The sequence below is a fragment of the Esox lucius genome, chromosome 1 (genome assembly GCF_011004845.1).
Source record: "Esox lucius isolate fEsoLuc1 chromosome 1, fEsoLuc1.pri, whole genome shotgun sequence".
NCBI classification, from domain to species: domain Eukaryota; kingdom Metazoa; phylum Chordata; class Actinopteri; order Esociformes; family Esocidae; genus Esox; species Esox lucius.
Genome location: NC_047569.1, coordinates 42,542,132 through 42,560,953, shown reverse-complemented (window position 1 = coordinate 42,560,953; position 18,822 = coordinate 42,542,132). Strand labels below are relative to the sequence as shown.

The 18,822-nt window shown below is 43.0% G+C and overlaps 1 protein-coding gene across 1 annotated transcript; it reads left to right on the top strand.

The window, feature by feature from the left end:
- Nucleotides 1-3,237: 3,237 nt before the first annotated feature.
- usp16 (ubiquitin specific peptidase 16) lies at nucleotides 3,238-18,572 on the top strand. The gene is made up of 19 exons (XM_013135914.4): nucleotides 3,238-3,486; nucleotides 3,801-3,860; nucleotides 4,738-4,937; nucleotides 5,040-5,143; nucleotides 5,420-5,535; nucleotides 5,690-5,961; nucleotides 6,141-6,236; nucleotides 8,203-8,333; nucleotides 8,600-8,687; nucleotides 12,536-12,611; nucleotides 12,860-12,951; nucleotides 13,320-13,373; nucleotides 13,769-13,951; nucleotides 14,270-15,137; nucleotides 15,292-15,486; nucleotides 15,820-15,914; nucleotides 16,999-17,085; nucleotides 17,455-17,602; nucleotides 17,856-18,572. Exons 2-19 carry the CDS (start codon nucleotides 3,806-3,808, stop codon nucleotides 17,972-17,974), a joined length of 2,979 nt encoding a protein of 992 aa, XP_012991368.3. The 5' UTR covers nucleotides 3,238-3,486; nucleotides 3,801-3,805; the 3' UTR covers nucleotides 17,975-18,572.
- The last annotated feature ends 250 nt before the right edge of the window (nucleotides 18,573-18,822 follow it).

Below are 18,822 nucleotides of genomic sequence, written 5' to 3'. Positions count from 1 at the left end.
TCAGCATGACAATGATCCCAAACACACTGCCCGGGCAACGAAGGAGTGGTTTCGTAAGAAGCATTTCAAGGTCCTGGAGTGGCCTAGCCAGTCACCAGATCTCAACCCCATAGAAAATCTTTGGAGGGAGTTGAAAGTCTGTGTTGCCCAGCGACTATAAAATGAACTTGTGCTATAGTTATCCCAATCGTCCTTTCAGTTGCCAGGTAGCATCTCGTTCACAATCTCTCATTTGATAGGTCGGTAATATATAACCAGGTTAGTAGGACCAACCCCATTTGCAGACAGTCCTTGTTTGGACTCTGCTAGGATCAGCTTACATTTGTACTGAATCACTGTTAAATCTTTTCAAGAGGCTTTGTTTCTTCATCAGGTTGGCAATTTCTTCTCAATTTGTTGGTTTTGCTATTTGATTCATGTTGGTATGCATATGTTGTTAATTTCTTTTGCCTGAGCAAAATTCTGATTGATTGAATGATTTTTGTAGCCAAATATAGAGGCAGAAAATCAATACACACAGCTTCTCCTTATTGGCTTATTTAGAAACTCTTAAAAAGTATTCATAGCAATATTCCCAGAGAGGTCTTTAAAGCACCATGGACATCTCTATGTAAACAAATTTATAGTATATGTCTGGCCCTGAATGTTGGTCGCGTAGGGCCAAAAGCCAGGTCACATTACTGACTTATTTTGACTGGGGATACCATCTGAGTACAGTTGAGTTGGTCTGAGTGTTAACTTCCTCTAAGAAACAAAACAAAACTGTCCTGGTCATTGGTAATTCTCATCTCCGTGCATTAGTGGATAACATTGTCCCCATGCCAAATCAGGCTGATATCACTGGTCGATCTACCATGGCTTTTGGCTTCATGTCCACTCCTGGAGCAAGAGTTTCACATCTGATGGCAGATGTTCGTGGTCATAATATGTTTGATCATTCCTGGTAACAACCTTGAAGCCAGCCCATCCATCTCCCAGGCAATTACCAAGAACTGCTGGCCCTGGAGTATGAAACCCAAGCATGGGATCTGGATATGACTTACGGATTGGAGACGTCCAGGGCCTTCCAGGCCCTATGAGCAGTGGCCGAAAAGATTAATTCGAGCAATGATTTTGAGAAGCCAATTATGGCTACCCTGATCAAGGACACTTTGTTTAAGGAAATACAGGTAATCGATACAACTAGACCTCATTGTGCTGGGGCTCAAACTCCTCTTTGCAGATCTTCTCCAAGTCATTAAGATTTCGAGGCTGACATTTGGCAACTCAAACCTTCAGCTCCCTCTACAGATTTTCTATAGGATTAAGGTCTGGAGACTGGCTAGGCCACTCCAGGACCTTAATGTGCTTCTTCTTGAGCGACTACTTTGTTGCCTTGGCCGTGTGTTTTGGGTCATTGGCATGCTGGAATACCCATCCAAGACCCATTTTCAATGCCCTGGCTGAGAGAAGGAGGTTCTCACCCAAGATTTGACGGAACATGGCCCCGTCCATCGTCCCTTTGATGCGGTGAAGTTGTCCTGTCCCCTTAGCAGAAAAACACCCCCAAAACATAATGTTTCCACCTCCATGTTTGATGGTGGGGATGGTGTTCTTGGGGTCATGGGCAAAATTCCTCCTCCTCCAAACATGTCAAGTTGAGTTGATGCCAAAGAGCTCGATTTTGGTCTCATCTGACCACAACACTTTCACCCAGTTCTCCTCTGAATCATTCAGATGTTCATTGGCAAACATCAGATGGCCTGTACATGTGCTTTCTTGAGCAGAGGGACCTTGCGGGTGCTGCAGGATTTCAGTCCTTCACGGCGTAGTGTGTTACCAATTGTTTTCTTGGTGACTATGGTCCCAGCTGCCTTGAGATCATTGACAAGATCCTCTCGTATAGTTCTGGGCTGATTTCTCCGTTCTCATGATCATTGTAACTCCACGAGGTGAGATCTTGCATGGTGCCCCAGACAGAGGGAGATTGATAGTTATTTTCTGTTTCTTGCATTTGCGAATAATCGCAACAACTGTTGTCACCTTCTCACCAAGCTGCTTGGTGATGGTCTTGTAGCCCATTCCAGCCTTGTGTAGGTCTACAATCTTGTCCCTGACATCCTTGGACAGCTCTTTGGTCTTGGCCATGGTGGAGTGTTTGGAATCTGATTGATTGATTGCTTCTGTGGACAGGTGTCTTTTGTACAAAATCAGCAAGGCATCAATAATTTTTTCCCCTCATTGTACAATACAAGCCTTCATACGTCTCAATTAAAACATGTATCTTTCAATATAAGGACAAATACATATTTTTTAAATAGCTGGAATGTAGTTGCAATAAAAGATATCCTTCTAAAAGAGTTGATGAAGTTGAACTTATTCTAGAATGTAATAGTTGGAAATTGGTTATGATTTGAATTTGTTGTAAAAATTATTTTGCTAATCAAAAAGGTATAAAACTGTAAAAGCTTTTGGACTCAACTACATCTCTAAAGGTGGTACAACAGGGTAATGACCAGTTAATATATGTCATTGACAACTACATTAGATCATTGGCTGAATTGTTAGGTAATCACCAAGTGGTGATAATCACCTCCATTAACAAAAGGAATAATGGATCTAAAGGCCATTCAGCAATTTGGAATGTGGCCAATGGTATGGGTGGAGTAAAACACCAGCAACAATTGCAAATACACAGTGCCCCTTGATTTCTTTGCATATAATCATTGTATAGAGTCTCCTGAACATTTCCTACAATACATTTTTACCATATACACTAAGCAAAGTGTCAAAATCGATACATTTAATATTAAAATCGCGTTTTACCGTGGACTTCTATTTTGAAGGCAAAATCCGAAAACCGGAAGTCTTATTGTTGCTACGGAATCTCTAATGTTGCCAGCATGACACTAGTAGCGACTTGTATCAACATCTTGTAAGCAACATTAAAGAAACACTTCCGGGTCACGAAAATTTGGAAAAGTTTCAAAATATGTGTCCAACGTATTACTTCAAAATCTCTCAAAACATTGACAACAATTCATATTTTATCATATATAAGAGGAATTTCAATAAAACAGTGGGCATTAAAACACGTTCCAAGGGCAAAATTCAGACATTGCCAATGACTGAATATGGAAGACATATTGCCTCATAGCTCATAAACTATTGAATATTCAACAGAGTATGCAACGTAGGATGCTAGCGTTGCTAACTACCCGGAGGTATTTTGGGCTGGACCGGATGTACATCCGACAGGATATACTATAGCACTGCTGCACGTTTTTCTTTTCTTTCAGATTTGTTAACCGGGTGTAAACTGGGTTTAGCCGGCTGTTATTTTCTTACAACATGGATTTTTAATATTTCGTGTTGTCAGTGGTATTTTATGTAATGGTTTTCTTAAGTTTGATAGCTATAATTGAAAAAAGATATGTATAGTTTGGAGTCCTCTACAAAGAAAGGAATTCGGAACTGCCTACTGTGATTCGCAAATCACGTTGCTTGGTATGGCTGACAACCACCTTCCTAGCTATAGTACTAGATATAATTTTTGCTTAAGTTATATTCTCTTTCTTTATTGTATGATTTCACTTCTGACAATTAGCCAGATGGATGCAGGAATTGAATGAATGCTAGATCTAATGTGACATCAGTAGTATTGCTGCAGTATTAACATTGATGACTATGACAGTTTCAGACTGTAGGACTGACGTGTTGACGACTACAGTAAGAATGTTCAAAGTGATTTAACTTGCTATCTGAAACACCATCGCTGGTTCTATCTGCCCACTGGTGACCCCTGGTCATTTTGTCTTCAGATAAGATGGTGAAGAGGAGGCAGAGGGTACCTAAAGATGTTGATGTGATTGACCTGACTGGTAAGGACCAGCTACAGTACATGGAAGTTGTTCCCAACTGGCTCCCTATTAAGCTCACTACTTTTAACCAGTGATGTTAATGGCTCTTGTTAAAAGTAGTGCAACATGTATGGAATTAAGTACTATTTGGGATATCCCTGTTCAAAAGAAGTGCACTTTATATGAAAGAAGGCATTTTGGACACACAGGATGCTGTTAAATACTGTAGGGTGTTAGTAACTACTATAGGATTTTAATAGTTACTATGGTGTATTATTAGTAACTACTATAGGATGTTAGTAACTACTATAGGATGTTAGTAACTACTATAGGATGTTAGTAACTACTATAGGATGTTAGTAACTACTATAGGATGTTTGTAACTACTATAGGATGTTTGTAACTACTATAGGATGTTAGTAGTTACTGTCAATCAAATTCAATCAAATTTATTTATAAAGCCCTTTTTACAACAGCAGTTGTCACAAAGTGCTTTTACAGAGACACCCGGCCTTAAACCCCAAAGAGCAAACAACAGTAGTGTTGAATTTCAATGGCTAGGAAAAACTCACTAAGAAGGCCGAATTTTAGGAAGAAACCTAGAGAGGACCCAGGCTCAGAGGGGTGACTATGGGATGTCATTGGATGTTTTAGCAATTATGGGATGCCATTATGCAATGTCAGTTGATTCTATGCTATGTCATGGGATGTTGTTAGTTCCTATGAGATGTCATTATTGGATGTTGTTAGTTCCTATGAGATGTCATTGTGGGATATTGTTAGTTCCTATGAGATGTTATTATTGGATGTTGTTAGTTCCTATGAGATGTCATTATGGGATGTTGTTAGTTCCTATGGGATTTAGTTTGCCATGGTGTGACCCTCTATTTGGTGGCAGGTCCATCTTGCATCCACATCCGTAAAGGTTTAGACCATGGTTTCCTCAAGAAGACTGGAATAGACTCAAGCTGTTTCAGCTGCCAAGACTGCAGCATTGTGGAGAAGCCCACTGCGAGTACAGACTGTCCTTCCGATGAGGAAGAAGATGAGACCAGCCAAACACCAACAATATGGATGTGCCTGAAATGTGGACACAGAGTAAGGCCCCTGAATACATTAGAAGTGTGAGTGTGAGAGAGAGCGAGTGGTAGAAAGTGAGGAAGACATGCATACACTTCACTAACAGCCCTGTTTTGCAAGGGCTGTGGACGGAACTCTGAGGATAAACATGCTATCAAGCACTATGAGAAGCCTCGCTCCGACCCTCACTGTCTGGTCCTCAGTCTGGACACCTGGAGTGTCTGGTGAGTGTATAGAACATCTTATGGTCTGGTCCTCAGTCTGGACACCTGCCGTGTCTGGTGAGTGTATAGAACATCTTATGGTCTGGTCCTCAGTCTGGACAACTGTCGTGACTGGTGAATGTGTAGAACATCTTATGTCAATGAAAAAAGTAAATATTTATTCCATTTATAAATGGTCACTTTTTAACTGCTCACCTGTTGACATCCCTGAACGTTGTCTTCTGCTGTTTTTTCCATTGTGATGATGATGACGACATTACCTGACTTGTTGCATAGGTGCTACATCTGTGATGAAGATGTTCAGTACTCTAAAACAGGCCAACTGGCCCAACTGGTCACCAACATTAAGAAGCAGGCCTTAAGTGAACCCAGGATACAAACTCCACAGAGAAGTGAGTACCGTTCTCAATGGAGAACCTACCTGGGCATTGTCATTACTACACACAGTAACAAAACATTCTGTTTGGGGCCTAGCAAAACAGCCCAGAGGAGCAGTAGATGTTACTATTATTGTATGATAACATTAAGTTTTAAATTTATAAACAGAGCATTCAGTAGTGAAGTTGGATAGCAGCCTGATCGAGCCACCACATGAAACCAAACCGGAAGTGAAACAGGAAATGATGGAAGGAAAAGAGAACACAGAACCACAGCTGAAGGAAACCCAGAAGAAGATGGTCAAGAAAGACAGCCGAATGAAAGAGAGCTTCACTGGTGTAAACAAAGGGCAGAACGCTGGGGGAGGAGCCAGCAGGTCAGTGTCTGTCCGAGGGCTCAGTAACCTTGGAAACACCTGTTTCTTCAATGCCGTTGTTCAGGTGAGGAACATGACACTGTGTGACCCTATTCCCTACATGCAGCACTACTGTCCATATGTTCTGTGCACTATGTAGTAAATAGGGTGCCTCTTGAGTCCTTGGTCTGAAATTCTCCTCTTGTTAATATCGGTATAGTCTTAGATTAATATTGAGTTTTTGTCTGCTTGTTTCTATACCAGAACCTTTCCCAAACCCATATGCTGAGGCAGGTCATCAACCAGGTGACAGCTGAACAGAACACCAGTCTTAAAATCTTGCCTGGGGGCTCTGATCTGGTAGGTCTACTTTCCTTAGAGTCTGGTGTCTCGTCAGACCTGTTGGGTTTATTTTTAATCTTTGATGTCTCACTTCACCAGGGGGTTGTGTTCTTTGAATCCAAAACATGTTCAAAAGAGAAATAAATTTTTTCTATTGTACCACCTATTTTCAAGGTTGTCTCCATGTGTGACTTGCACTTCATGATGATGACGTTAGCGGTCATGATGATGACGTTAGCGGTCATGATGATGACGTTAGCGGTCATGATGATGACGACGTTGGCGGTCGTGATGACGACGTTGGCGGTCGTGATGACGACGTTGGCGGTCGTGATGACGACGTTGGCGGTCGTGATGACGACGTTGGCGGTCGTGATGACGACGTTGGCGGTCGTGATGACGACGTTGGCGGTCGTGATGACGACGTTGGCGGCCGTGATGACGACGATGTTAGACTTCGTGATGATGACATTAGCGGCCATGATGATGACGATGTTAGCCTTTGTGATGACGATGTTAGCCTTTGTGATGACGACGATGTTAGCGGCCATGATGACGACGACGTTAGCGGCCATGATGACGACGACGTTAGCGACCATGATGACGACGACGTTAGCGGCCATGATGATGACGACGTTAGCGGCCATGATGATGACGACGTTAGCGGCCTTCGTGACGACGACGCTAGCCTTCGTGACGACGACGCTAGCCTTCGTGACGACGACGTTAGCCTTCGTCACGATGGCTAACGTCGTCGTCACGAAGGCTAACGTCGTCGTCACGAAGGCTAACGTCGTCGTCACGAAGGCTAACGTCGTCATCATCGTGACGACGACGTTAGCCTTCGTGACGACGACGTTAGCCTTCGTGACGACGACGTTAGCCTTCGTGACGACGACGTTAGCCTTCGTGACGACGACGTTAGCGGCCATGATGACGACGACGACGTTAGCGGCCATGATGACGACGACGACGTTAGCGGCCATGATGACGACGACGACGTTAGCGGCCATGATGACGACGACGACGTTAGCGGCCATGATGACGACGACGACGTTAGCCTTCGTGATGACGACGACGACGTTAGCCTTCGTGATGACGACGACGACGTTAGCCTTCGTGATGACGACGACGACGTTAGCCTTCGTGACGACGACGACGTTAGCCTTCGTGACGACGACGTTAGCGGCCATGATGACGACGACGACGTTAGCGGCCATGATGACGACGACGTTAGCCATCGTGACGAAGGCTAACGTCGTCGTCACGAAGGCTAGCGTCGTCGTCACGAAGGCCGCTAACGTCGTCATCATCATGGCCGCTAACGTCGTCATCATCATGGCCGCTAACGTCGTCATCATCACGTCACGTCACATCATCACGTCATGATGATGACGACGTTAGCGGCCTTCGTGCCATGATGATGACGACGTTAGCGGCCATGATGATGACGACGTTAGCGGCCATGATGATGACGACGTTAGCGGCCTTCGTGACGACGACGATGATGATGATGATGATGATGATGATGTTGGCGGTCATGATGATGATGATGATGATGATGATGATGATGTTGGCGGTCATGATGATGATCATGATGATGATGATGTTGGCGGTCATGATGATGATGATGATGATGATGATGATGTTGGCGGTCATGATGATGATGATGATGTTGGCGGTCATGATCATGATGATGATGTTAGTGGTCACGATGACGTTAGTGGTAACGATGATCATGTTAGGCGCCACGATGACGTTAGCGGTAACGATGATCATGTTAGGCGCCACGATTATCATGTTAGCCGCCACGATGATCATTTTAGCCGTGACGATGCTGAAGTTAGCCGTGACGATGCTGAAGTTAGCCGTCACGGTGATGATGATGACGATGATGTTAGCTGTCACGATGATGATGTTAGCAGTCATGATGATGATGATGATGATGTTAGTGCGGTTATTAATATGCTGCTGTTTCCTGCAGGAGCCAATCCTTGTGCAGCTAGCTCCCCCTGGGTCTCTGACTGTAGCAATGTGCCAGACAATAAACGAGATCCAGGAGACTAACAAGGGGGTGGTCACCCCAAAAGAACTCTTCAGTCAAGTTTGCAAGAAGTACGTATGAAGAGTTCAGCATCAGCCTTCTGTGGATGGAGAGTTAGTTATGAACCATCAGAGTCATAAATAGATATTCTAGAGTTTGTCTGTCAGAGCCTGGTGAAATCAGTGTCTTTTTTACCAAAATCCCCAACTCTCCCTTTAACGTCAAAACTTTCTCTGTCCTTCTGTCTGTTTTCACATCTTCCTTCCTAACGTCTCTCTTTCTTGCGCTCTCTCTTACTCTCTCTTTTGGCTCTGTCCCTTTCTTTGTGCTTCCTCAGAGCGGTGAGGTTTAAAGGGTTTCAACAGCAGGATAGCCAGGAGCTGCTTCGCTACCTACTTGATGGGATGAGAGCTGAGGAAATTAAGGTTAGACACTGCTAACATTAACATATATAACTATAGTGGAGGATGTTTAAACCCTGCTAACATTAACATATATAACTATAGTGGAGGATGTTTAAACCCTGCTAACATTAACATATATAACTATAGTGGAGGATGTTTAAACCCTGCTAACATTAACATATATAGCTATAGTGGAGGATGTTTAAACCCTGCTAACGTTAACATATATAACTATAGTGGAGGATGTTTAAACCCTGCTAACGTTAACATATATAACTATAGTGGAGGATGTTTAAACCCTGCTAACATTAACATATATAACTATAGTGGAGGATGTTTAAACCCTGCTAACATTAACATATATAACTATAGTGGAGGATGTTTAAACCCTGCTAACATTAACATATATAACTATAGTGGAGGATGTTTAAACCCTGCTAACATTAACATATGTTACTGTAGTGGAGGATGGTTGGATGGTTAACATACAGCTCTGGATTAAATTAAGAAACCACTCCTCATTTTTCTTAAATCAGCATCTCGACATGTATGGCAGCCATTCCATTCCAGTGTCTGTTAAATTCCAATACAGGCACACCTCATTTTACTTAATGAGGTACTGATTAGATGATTACCTGAACCAAATCTAATTTAACAAGTATGTATAAAAACCACTGCTGTAGTCATCACTATCCTCTTGCAATAGGACCCGCTGGATGGCAAAAACAGTGCAAGTAGTACCTCAAAGGTAATTTGAATTAAAAAAAACTATTCAGCATGACAAAAGAGTTGCAAAGAAAGTATTTGAGTGAGGAAAAGAAGGGTTCAATTCTGGCTTTACTGGCAGAGGGATACAGTGAGCGACAAGTTGCTTCTATCCTGAAAACTTTGAAGACGGCGGTTCATAAGAACAAGGTCAAGCAACAGACATTGGGGACAACACAGCTACAGACTGGCAGAGGGCGAAAGTGACTGACCGAGGCTGACCGAGATGACCGTCAACACATTGAAATGTCACTCAACAACCGTAGGATAACATCAAGTGACCTACAAAAAGAATGGCAAACAGCAGCTGTGGTGAAGTGCACGATGAGGACGGTTCGAAACAGGCTCCTAGGGGCAGCGCTGAAGTCGTGCAAAGCTAGAAAAAAGACCAATCAATGAGAAGCAAAGAAGAGCCAGGCTGAAGTTTGCAAAAGACCATAAGGATTGGACCATAGAGGAATGGAGTAAGGTCATCTTCTCTGACAAGTCAAATTTTCAGCTTTGCCCAACACCTGGTTGTCTAATGTTTGAAGAATATAAACCGAGCAGGGCTCTTAGATCCATGAACACAGGTCAGCTAGTAGAGCCCAGAGTCCAAACTAAACATGGAGAAGCTGCATTTAGCACTCATGCTGTAAACAACTGGAATAAACTACCAGAAGGTCTTAGACGTGCACCAAACGTATACATTTTTAAATCCAGGTTTAAAACACTTCTCTTTTCACGTGCCTATGACTACGCTCTTAAACTTAACCACACTGTTGAGCCTTATTGCTTCCTATGTTTTCATGTATTTTCTTATTTTATGTTTTATTATTAAGTATTTTATATTTCTCTTTTTAATTTATTTTGTTATTTAATTTATATTTTAAATATACGGCCGATAGTAGAACCTCGGATTCAGGAGAAACAGTGTGGTTTTCGTCCAGGCCGTGGAACACTGGACCAGCTCTATACCCTCTACGGGGTGCTGGAGGGTTCATGGGAGTTTGCCCAACCAATCCACATGTGTTTTGTGGATTTGGAGAAGGCATTCGACTGTGTCCCTCGCGGCATCCTGTGGAGAGTGCTTCGGGAATATGGGGTCCTGGGTCCTTTGCTAAGGGCTGTCAGGTCCCTGTACGACCGAAGCAGGAGCTTGGTCCGCATTGCCGGCAGTAAGTCAGACTTGTTCCCAGTGCATGTTGGACTCCGACAGGGCTGCCCTTTGTCGCCGGTTCTGTTCGTAATTTTTATGGACAGAATTTCTAGGCGCAGCCAGGGGCTGGAGGGTGTCTGGTTTGGGGACCACACGATTTCGTCTCTGCTCTTTGCGGATGATGTTGTAGTGTTGGTCCCTTCAAACCAGGACCTTCAGCATGCACTGGGACGGTTTGCAGCCGAGTGTGAAGCGGTGGGGATGAAAATCAGTACCTCCAAATCCGAGGCCATGGTCCTCAGTCGGAAAAGGGTGGCTTGCCCACTTCAGGTTGTCTCCCGGCTGGCCTGGGAATGCCTCGGTGTCCCCCCGGAAGAGCTGGAGGAAGTGTCTGTGGAGAGGGAAGTCTGGACATCCCTGCTTAGACTGCTGCCCCCGCGACCCGGCCCCGGATAAGCGGAAGTTGATGGATGGAATTTATATTTTGCTATCTCTTACCAAACATGATGCAAGTTCTGGTGCTATCAGAGGAATAACCTCTGTATAAATGTTGCAATCTGCAGATGACGGATAATGCAAGTTCTTGTACTGCTGTTTAGACATCGATGTAGGGTATTTTCTCACAAAAGGACTGACAAGTTTATCCAAGCACTGGAGCGTGAGGTTTGAGATACCAGGGTGGTTCAGTAAACAGTTTTGGTAACTGTAATTCATTGAGGATGAATATTAAATGCTTGTACAGACATGGCATAAATGTCCCCTGGAGAGAGCCAAGTAAGCCATTGATGCAACGATTATCTCATTGGAATGCAAGGATTGAGATACTGGGATTTTGAAGTTTATGCAGTTCCCCTGGAGACAGCTGAGCTAGAGAACTGTAACAATGACTGTTTTAATTCCATTGCATTTTGTATTTTCCACTGTAAAGCACATTGAATTGCTTCTATGTATGAATTGTGCTATATAAATAAACTTGCTTGCTTTCTAATGGTTAGACGGAGACCTGGAAAGGCCTACAAGCCACAGTTTCTCGCATGAATCTACCCAAGTACAAGGTTATCCTGGAAGAACACCTGCTCCAACAATGTTCCCCAACTCTGAGAATTGTTTTTTCCAGCAGGACAATGCTCCATGCCACACAGCCAGGTCAATCAATGTGTGGATGGAGGACCACCAGATCAAGATCCTGTCATGGTCAGCCCAATCTCCGGACCTGAACCCCATTGAAAACCTCTGGAATTTGACAAAGTGGAAAATGGATGGTCACAAGCCAACAAACAAATTTTTGTGCCAGGAGTGGCATAAAGTCACTCAACAGCAATGTGACAGACGGAGAGCAAGGTGGAGACCATGCCAAGACACATGAAAGTTGTGATAAAAAATCAGGGTTATTCCACCAAATCTTGATTTCTGAACTTGTCCCGAGTTAAAACATTAGTATTTTGTTTGTTGAAAAATGAATATGCATTTTACATGCATTGTTTGAGGTCTGAAAACACATCATATTTTTTGGGTTAATTTGACCTGTTGATAATTTCTACAAATAAATACTCTAAATGACTATTTTTATTTGGAATTTGGGAGTAATGTTGTCAGTAGTTTATAGAATAAAGCAAACCTGTTTATTTTACTCAAACACAAATCATTTTGCAGTGGTATTTTTTTCCAGGGCTGTATGTAACTAGTGGAGGATGGTTAGACCCTGCCAACATGAACGTATAACTATAGACTCTGCTAACAATAAAATATGCAACTAGAAATTAGATGGTTAGGCCTTGTTAATATTAACTTCTTTAATTACATTGTAACAACTTGAAAAGCTACAGTGGTAAAAAGCCATGCTGGCTCTACCTAGAAGTCACTCTTTTAGCCACATTGAATGGTTGGTTATTTAGCTGACCAGGGTAATTCTATTTTGGTGAGGTGTTGAATGCCTGAGGTGTATGTATTGTCCTATTTTTTCCAGAGAGTGAGTTCTGGAATATCAGAAGCACTAAAACAACAAGGGAGAGATGCTGAACAATGTAAGAAGTTAGTCAAAGGTAAGACACTGCATCCCTTTTTTGAGGTTCTGAATCTGAAAGGCACTTTGTAATTGCAGATGGAAAATAACTCAAATATTTTGCATAGGAAACATAGTTATTATAGTTAAATATCCCATGCAGCTAGTCTAGGCTGGTGGTTATCTATCCTTCTCCACGTTGTCTGGTGGTTATCTATCCTTCTCCACGTTGTCTGGTGGTTATCTATCCTTCTCCACATTGTCTGGTGGTTATCTATCCTTCTCCAGAGTATGAGAGGAATGGAGCTCCTAAGACCTTTGTAGACCAGGTGTTTGGTGGGGAGTTGACCAGTACGGTGATGTGTCAACAGTGCAAGACGGTACGTACAGAACCCTTTCAGACCTATGAATACTTATAACCCTTAATTAATCCTAGAAACTACTGGATCAAATAACAGAGGAACTGTTTTCAGTCCTATTATACCTTAAACCAGTGGTCCGAATTTATACCAGCAGTTGCTGTTGTTTTTACTTCTGTTCATCAGTTTAAAGCTTTTGAGTACCCCAATTGCTTATTGCAGATTTCAAAATTTCAAATAAAATACATATATTGGTGGATCATTTAGAATCAATTTTCTTAGTGCATGTAAAATATTTAAGCCTTATTATCATCAGATATTTAAAATATTCTAAATGTATTCATATGTACATTTCCTAATAATGTAACATGTTTCTCTTCATCTTGAAGGTGTCATTAGTCAAGGAGATGTTTTTGGACCTTTCCCTTCCTGTTTCAGATGAGGTGATTATGATAGTCATGTCTGATTACCCTTTTGGGATACAATCTGCTGTGAGTCAATTAAGGAACAAGCAGTTGTTGTGCAGTTTATGGCCAATATACCATGACTAACTAACTAAATTCTTGGGTTGCAGCATTTGGCACTGTGATGCATTATCTGCATTATCAATCAGCTATTTTACTGGATACTGGGTTCTAAGGGTTTATAAGGATATATGTATCCTTTGCTTTATTTTATTTTTAATGCTAAGAATATCGCTATTTGCTTTATGCTATGTTATGCAATTTTAAGTAAATATGTGTATTGTCATTTCATGTAATGTCATGTAATGTTATGCTATGTTATGTTTGGCTATGATTCATAATGTCCCATCACATCATCATGTTATGGTCTCCAGGCCTACCGGAAAAAGATTCAGAAGAAAGGTAGCCATAAGGTTAGCAGTGAAGTGAGCCCTGTCAGCAGAGACAGCCCTAGCCCTGTCCAGATGGCCAATGGGGATGGAGATGACCTTCCTACTGGGGTCGGCAGCAAGTACCAGCAGAAGAAACAGAAGAAACAGGCCAAGAAACAAGCCAAGGTACTGATCTGAGGGCACTGTTAAAGTAACCATGCCCTGTACCTCTGTCCGCTATAAACTGAGTACAGCAGTGTTCTGTAAAGAGAGAATAAGGTTCCATTAGAGTAGTGTTCTATATAGAGAATAAGGTTCCATTAGAGTAGTGTTTTATATAGAGAATAAGGTTTCATTAGAGTAAAGTTCTATATATATTATTGTTGTACACACCAGTATTTCTGTCTAACCCCCACCAAGGTACTGGGTCCTATCCCCAAAGGGAACAAGTATGAGGGCTGTAAGAGCAGCTGATAAATGACCTAACATGTATTGTATCTACAGACTCAGAGAAGGCAGCAGAGATTGGATGGAAAAATCACCCTGGATAACTTGACACCTCAGGAGGACTTCCCAGTAACACCTCACCTGGATGACCTAAAACCTCAGGAGGACATCCCAGAAACACCTGACCTGGATGACCTAAAACCTCAGGAGGACATCCCAGAAACACCTGACCTGGATGACCTAAAACCTCAGGAGGACATCCCAGAAACACCTGACCTGGACAACCTAAAACCTCAGGAGGACATCCCAGAAACACCTGACCTGGATGACCTAAAACCTCAGGAGGACATCCCAGAAACACCTGACCTGGACAACCTAAAACCTCAGGAGGACATCCCAGAAACACCTGACCTGTGTGACCTGAAACCTCAGGAGGACATCCCAAAAACACCTGCCACAGCCCAGGATGGCGAGGGGGCTAGGGCTCAGACAGAGGAGGGGGTTACGATGAAAAACGGAACACAGAGAAAGGATGAGGAGCCTCTGGGTGAGAACCAATCAGTACAGACAGAGAGTTGTGAAACCACTCCCATAGAGGAGGATGAAGCGAACCCTCAGGAGTATGGGTGCAGGGGTGAAGATGAGGAAGAGGATGGTTCGACTGAGGCCTGTGAACCAGCAGGCTTGTCTTCTGTGTCTGGCAACCGAGTCACCGCCCTGGCCAATGACCCCCGTGACCCTGCCACAGAGGAAGCAGGCACCGCAGAAGATGGATTCGAGCACAGAAGAGAGGAAGAGGAAAACGGAGATGGTGAAGAGCTGGAAAACGGAAAGCTGACTGTCAAGCTAGATGAACTGTCTCTGAACGAAGGCTTTCTGGCCTCAGAGGACACAGACCTGGAGATGGACACATCTGTTGATACAGGTAGTAATAATAATAACGCATTATAATTGTATAGCACTTCTCAAGGACCCAAAAAACGCTCTACAAAATGGACATGGAACAGAAACAAACAAAAACAAATTATTATATTCAACAGTGTAAAATGTCTGATTTTTAATTGTGTCCCCAAACACAGAGCTGGAGAGGGAGTGCACTGTGTCTCAGCTGGACCCCAAGCAGGCCTTTCACACGCTGGCCAGCAGGGCGGTGCCAGAGAAACAGGAGTGCTCTGTGCAGTCCTGTCTCTATCAGTTCACAGAAGTAGAGATGCTGACCCAGAACAACTGTCTGCAGTGTTTCACCTGCACCAAACGACAGACCAGCACTTCAGGTATCTCTTCATTCTTTACATTTGTAGTGTTTGTGTCAGTTTTAAACACTATGTAATCAGTGGGTGTGATTTTGACTCTTTAAGAACTTGTGCTTTGTGCATTAAAAATGACTTAATGTTATTTAAATTGGATAAATAAAATGTAATGATTATTATACATTTTGAGTACTTTTCCTGCCACTTTATTCTTACTGCCCCAATTCAGATCTCTTTGTACTTTATTAATATACTTAAGTGCTAAAATAACAATATATTTCACTGTAAGTCATCTAATATTATACATTTATACATTATTTTTTTCTCTTGATTTTGTATGGTGTTTGTATTGTTTAGGCTCCAAGAAGAGTGTTTACACAGAAGCCCTGAAGCAAATGTTGATCTCATGCCCCCCAACAGTCCTCACTCTTCACTTGAAGAGATTCCAGCAGGTAATCCTTTTAACAACCTGAACCTACACTCAGCCCTCTTACTTACCTGAGGCAGGATTCTGTCAGTCTCGCTAAAGCCCTAACAGCTAGACTAACGATGGGTTCCTGGAGACCCAAAATGCTTCACACTTCTGTTTATGAATTTGTACTAAAACACCTGACACCTGAATAAGATTAGATCATTTGTTTCATATAAACAGAAGTCTGCACCTCTTTGGGCAACGATGCTTTAGTGCTAATGGGTTTCCCTTGGTTGTTTTTACAGATGGTGTTCCAAACATGCTAAGGTTTAACGGTCATCTCTCCTCCTCCTGATAGGTTACAGTGTGTTTAAGGTGTAACAGTCATCTTTCCTCCTCCAGATGGGGTACTGTGTGTTTAAGGTGTAACAGTCATGTACAGTGTGTCTAAGGAGTAACAGTCATCTCTCCTCCTCCAGATGGGGTACAGTGTGTTTAAGGTGTAACAGTCATGTAAAGTGTGTTTAAGGTGTAACAGTCATGTACAGTGTGTCTAAGGTGTAACAGTCATCTCTCCTCCTCCAGATGGGGTACAGTGTGTCTAAGGTGTAACAGTCATGTACAGTGTGTCTAAGGTGTAACAGTCATCTTTCCTCCTCCAGATGGGGTACAGTGTGTTTAAGGTGTAACAGTCATCTCTCCTCCTCCTGATGGGGTACAGTGTGTCTAAGGTGTAACAGTCATGTACAGTGTGTCTAAGGTGTAACCGTTATCTCTCCCCCTCCAGATGGGGTACAGTGTGTCTAAGGTGTAACAGTCATGTACAGTGTGTCTAAGGTGTAACAGTCATGTACAGTGTGTTTAAGGTGTAACAGTCATCTTTCCTCCTCCAGATGGGGTACTGTGTGTTTAAGGTGTAACAGTCATGTACAGTGTGTCTAAGGAGTAACAGTCATCTCTCCTCCTCCAGATGGGGTACAGTGTGTTTAAGGTGTAACAGTCATGTAAAGTGTGTTTAAGGTGTAACAGTCATCTCTCCTCCTCCAGATGGGATACGGTGTGTTTAAGGTGTAACAGTCATGTACAGTGTGTTTAAGGTGTAACAGTCATCTCTCCTCCTCCAGATGGGTTACGGTGTGTCTAAGGTGAATCGCCATGTTCTGTTCCCGCCCATTTTGGACCTGGCACCATTTTGTTCTGTCAACTGTAAGGTAAAGCACAGGGTGCAGCACATTTAGGAAAAGAATGTGAGATGGATGGACAGGCAGGCAGGCAGCATGGTTCAGTCCCAGTCTCCACAGTCTGACTGCCATTTCTCTGGAAACATATTCTCTCTGGTCTGAAAGAACAACATCAAAGCTTTCAGTTCACCCAGAATCATGATAATGAGGACGGCTGGCTCTTGCATTCTGAGGAAACCTCCTGTCCTGTTGCCATGCATTCTGTTACTCAAGGAGACATGAAAATCATGAAATAGTTACAACATCTACAGGACCCACAGTGCTATGGCAACTCCAGAATGTTGTTGTTGAATGCTGATATGGGTGTGTTTCTATGGAGGTTGTTCATTGTGTGTCCAGGGTGTGTCTGATGGGGGGCGGGTGCTCTACAGCCTGTATGGAGTAGTGGAACACAGTGGGACCATGAGAGGAGGTCATTACACAGCCTATGTCAAAGCCAGACCCTCCTGCCCCCCCCCCTCCTCACACAACAGAGTGGACGTGCAAGGTAGGATTGTGAGCACTGTGCCATAGGTTCTATTGACTGGCTTACTTAATAGATATGCTTCATGTATATGTATGTCTTTAAAAGGAGCAAACGGAGATTAGTACATCCAAGAATTGTAATATCAGATTCATGTTATGGCCATCTATTGAAGTCCGTAGCTAACAACTGCCTTGTGAGAACCTGAAATATAAACTTGTTTTACTCCATTTATATAAATGATCAAACCGGTCCAAATGTCTGTCTCCTCCCCCAGATCCGGGGTCACTGGCTGGGGTGTGGTTCCATGTGAGTGACAGTAGTGTGCAGCCAGTCAGCGAGAGCAAAGTGCAGAGCTCTCAAGCATACCTCCTGTTCTACGAGAGGATCTCATAAACCCACACCCAAATGGCAGCCTATTAACTTCGTAGTGCCCTACAGTCAGCCTGGGTCGTCAGGCAGTCTTCTGAAACCCAGGTCAAACTGGACACATCCCTGCAGGACAACCGTCCAGCAGACCTGCCAACTGTACAAACGGACTGAACGGGTCAGAATGCCAGTATGTCTTCTTATCAAGTGGCTAGTGGAAGTTGTTCCCCACCCGAGGCCGTGCAAAACCAAGTGCCCAATAGTACCAGGAGGTCACAGGTGGGCGGTGCTAGAGGAGGGGCAAAGCCATACAAAGTGTAGAGTGATGAATGATTGTTTTTCTAATCAATGGAAATGACATGTCTCAAATGTTACCCTATTCTACAAAGGAAATGACATGTCTCAAATGTTACCCTATTCTACATGGCTCTGGTCAGAACTAGTGCGCCATATGGGGAATAGGGTTTTATTTGGTATGTGGGAAGAGGAACATAGATCACATTATGAAATCATGATCAGTAACTATTAGGGATGTTCCTAAAGGATTTTTTTTTTTCAAGTGTTTTTGTCAGTTAACTCACTGTATCAGCAACAGGTGAATAAAAAATAAAGTAATTTAACTGGATTTCAGAGAAAGGTTGAAGAGGCAGCATGAACCGCTAATGGGATCCCACCATGGTGGCCAAACTACTATGGCTGTCAAAACTATTCACCCCCTTTGGTTTTCCACAGTTTGTGTTAAAACAACTCACAAAATAAAATCAGTATATTGATAGAAATGAATTACAACTATGAAACTATGAAAATAATTGATTGCATAAGAATTCAACCTCTTTGCCCTCCACACACCTGAATTAGATGTTGTGTCCCATAAT

Excerpts from the sequence above, each read along its gene's own strand:
- usp16 (XM_013135914.4), top strand. The coding sequence starts at position 3,806 with ATGGTGAAGAGGAGGCAGAGGGTACCTAAAGATGTTGATGTGATTGAC. Across the intron at positions 5,962-6,140 it reads TCTTCAATGCCGTTGTTCAG|AACCTTTCCCAAACCCATAT; the intron begins GTGAGGAACATG and ends TTTCTATACCAG. Across the intron at positions 6,237-8,202 it reads TGCCTGGGGGCTCTGATCTG|GAGCCAATCCTTGTGCAGCT; the intron begins GTAGGTCTACTT and ends TGTTTCCTGCAG.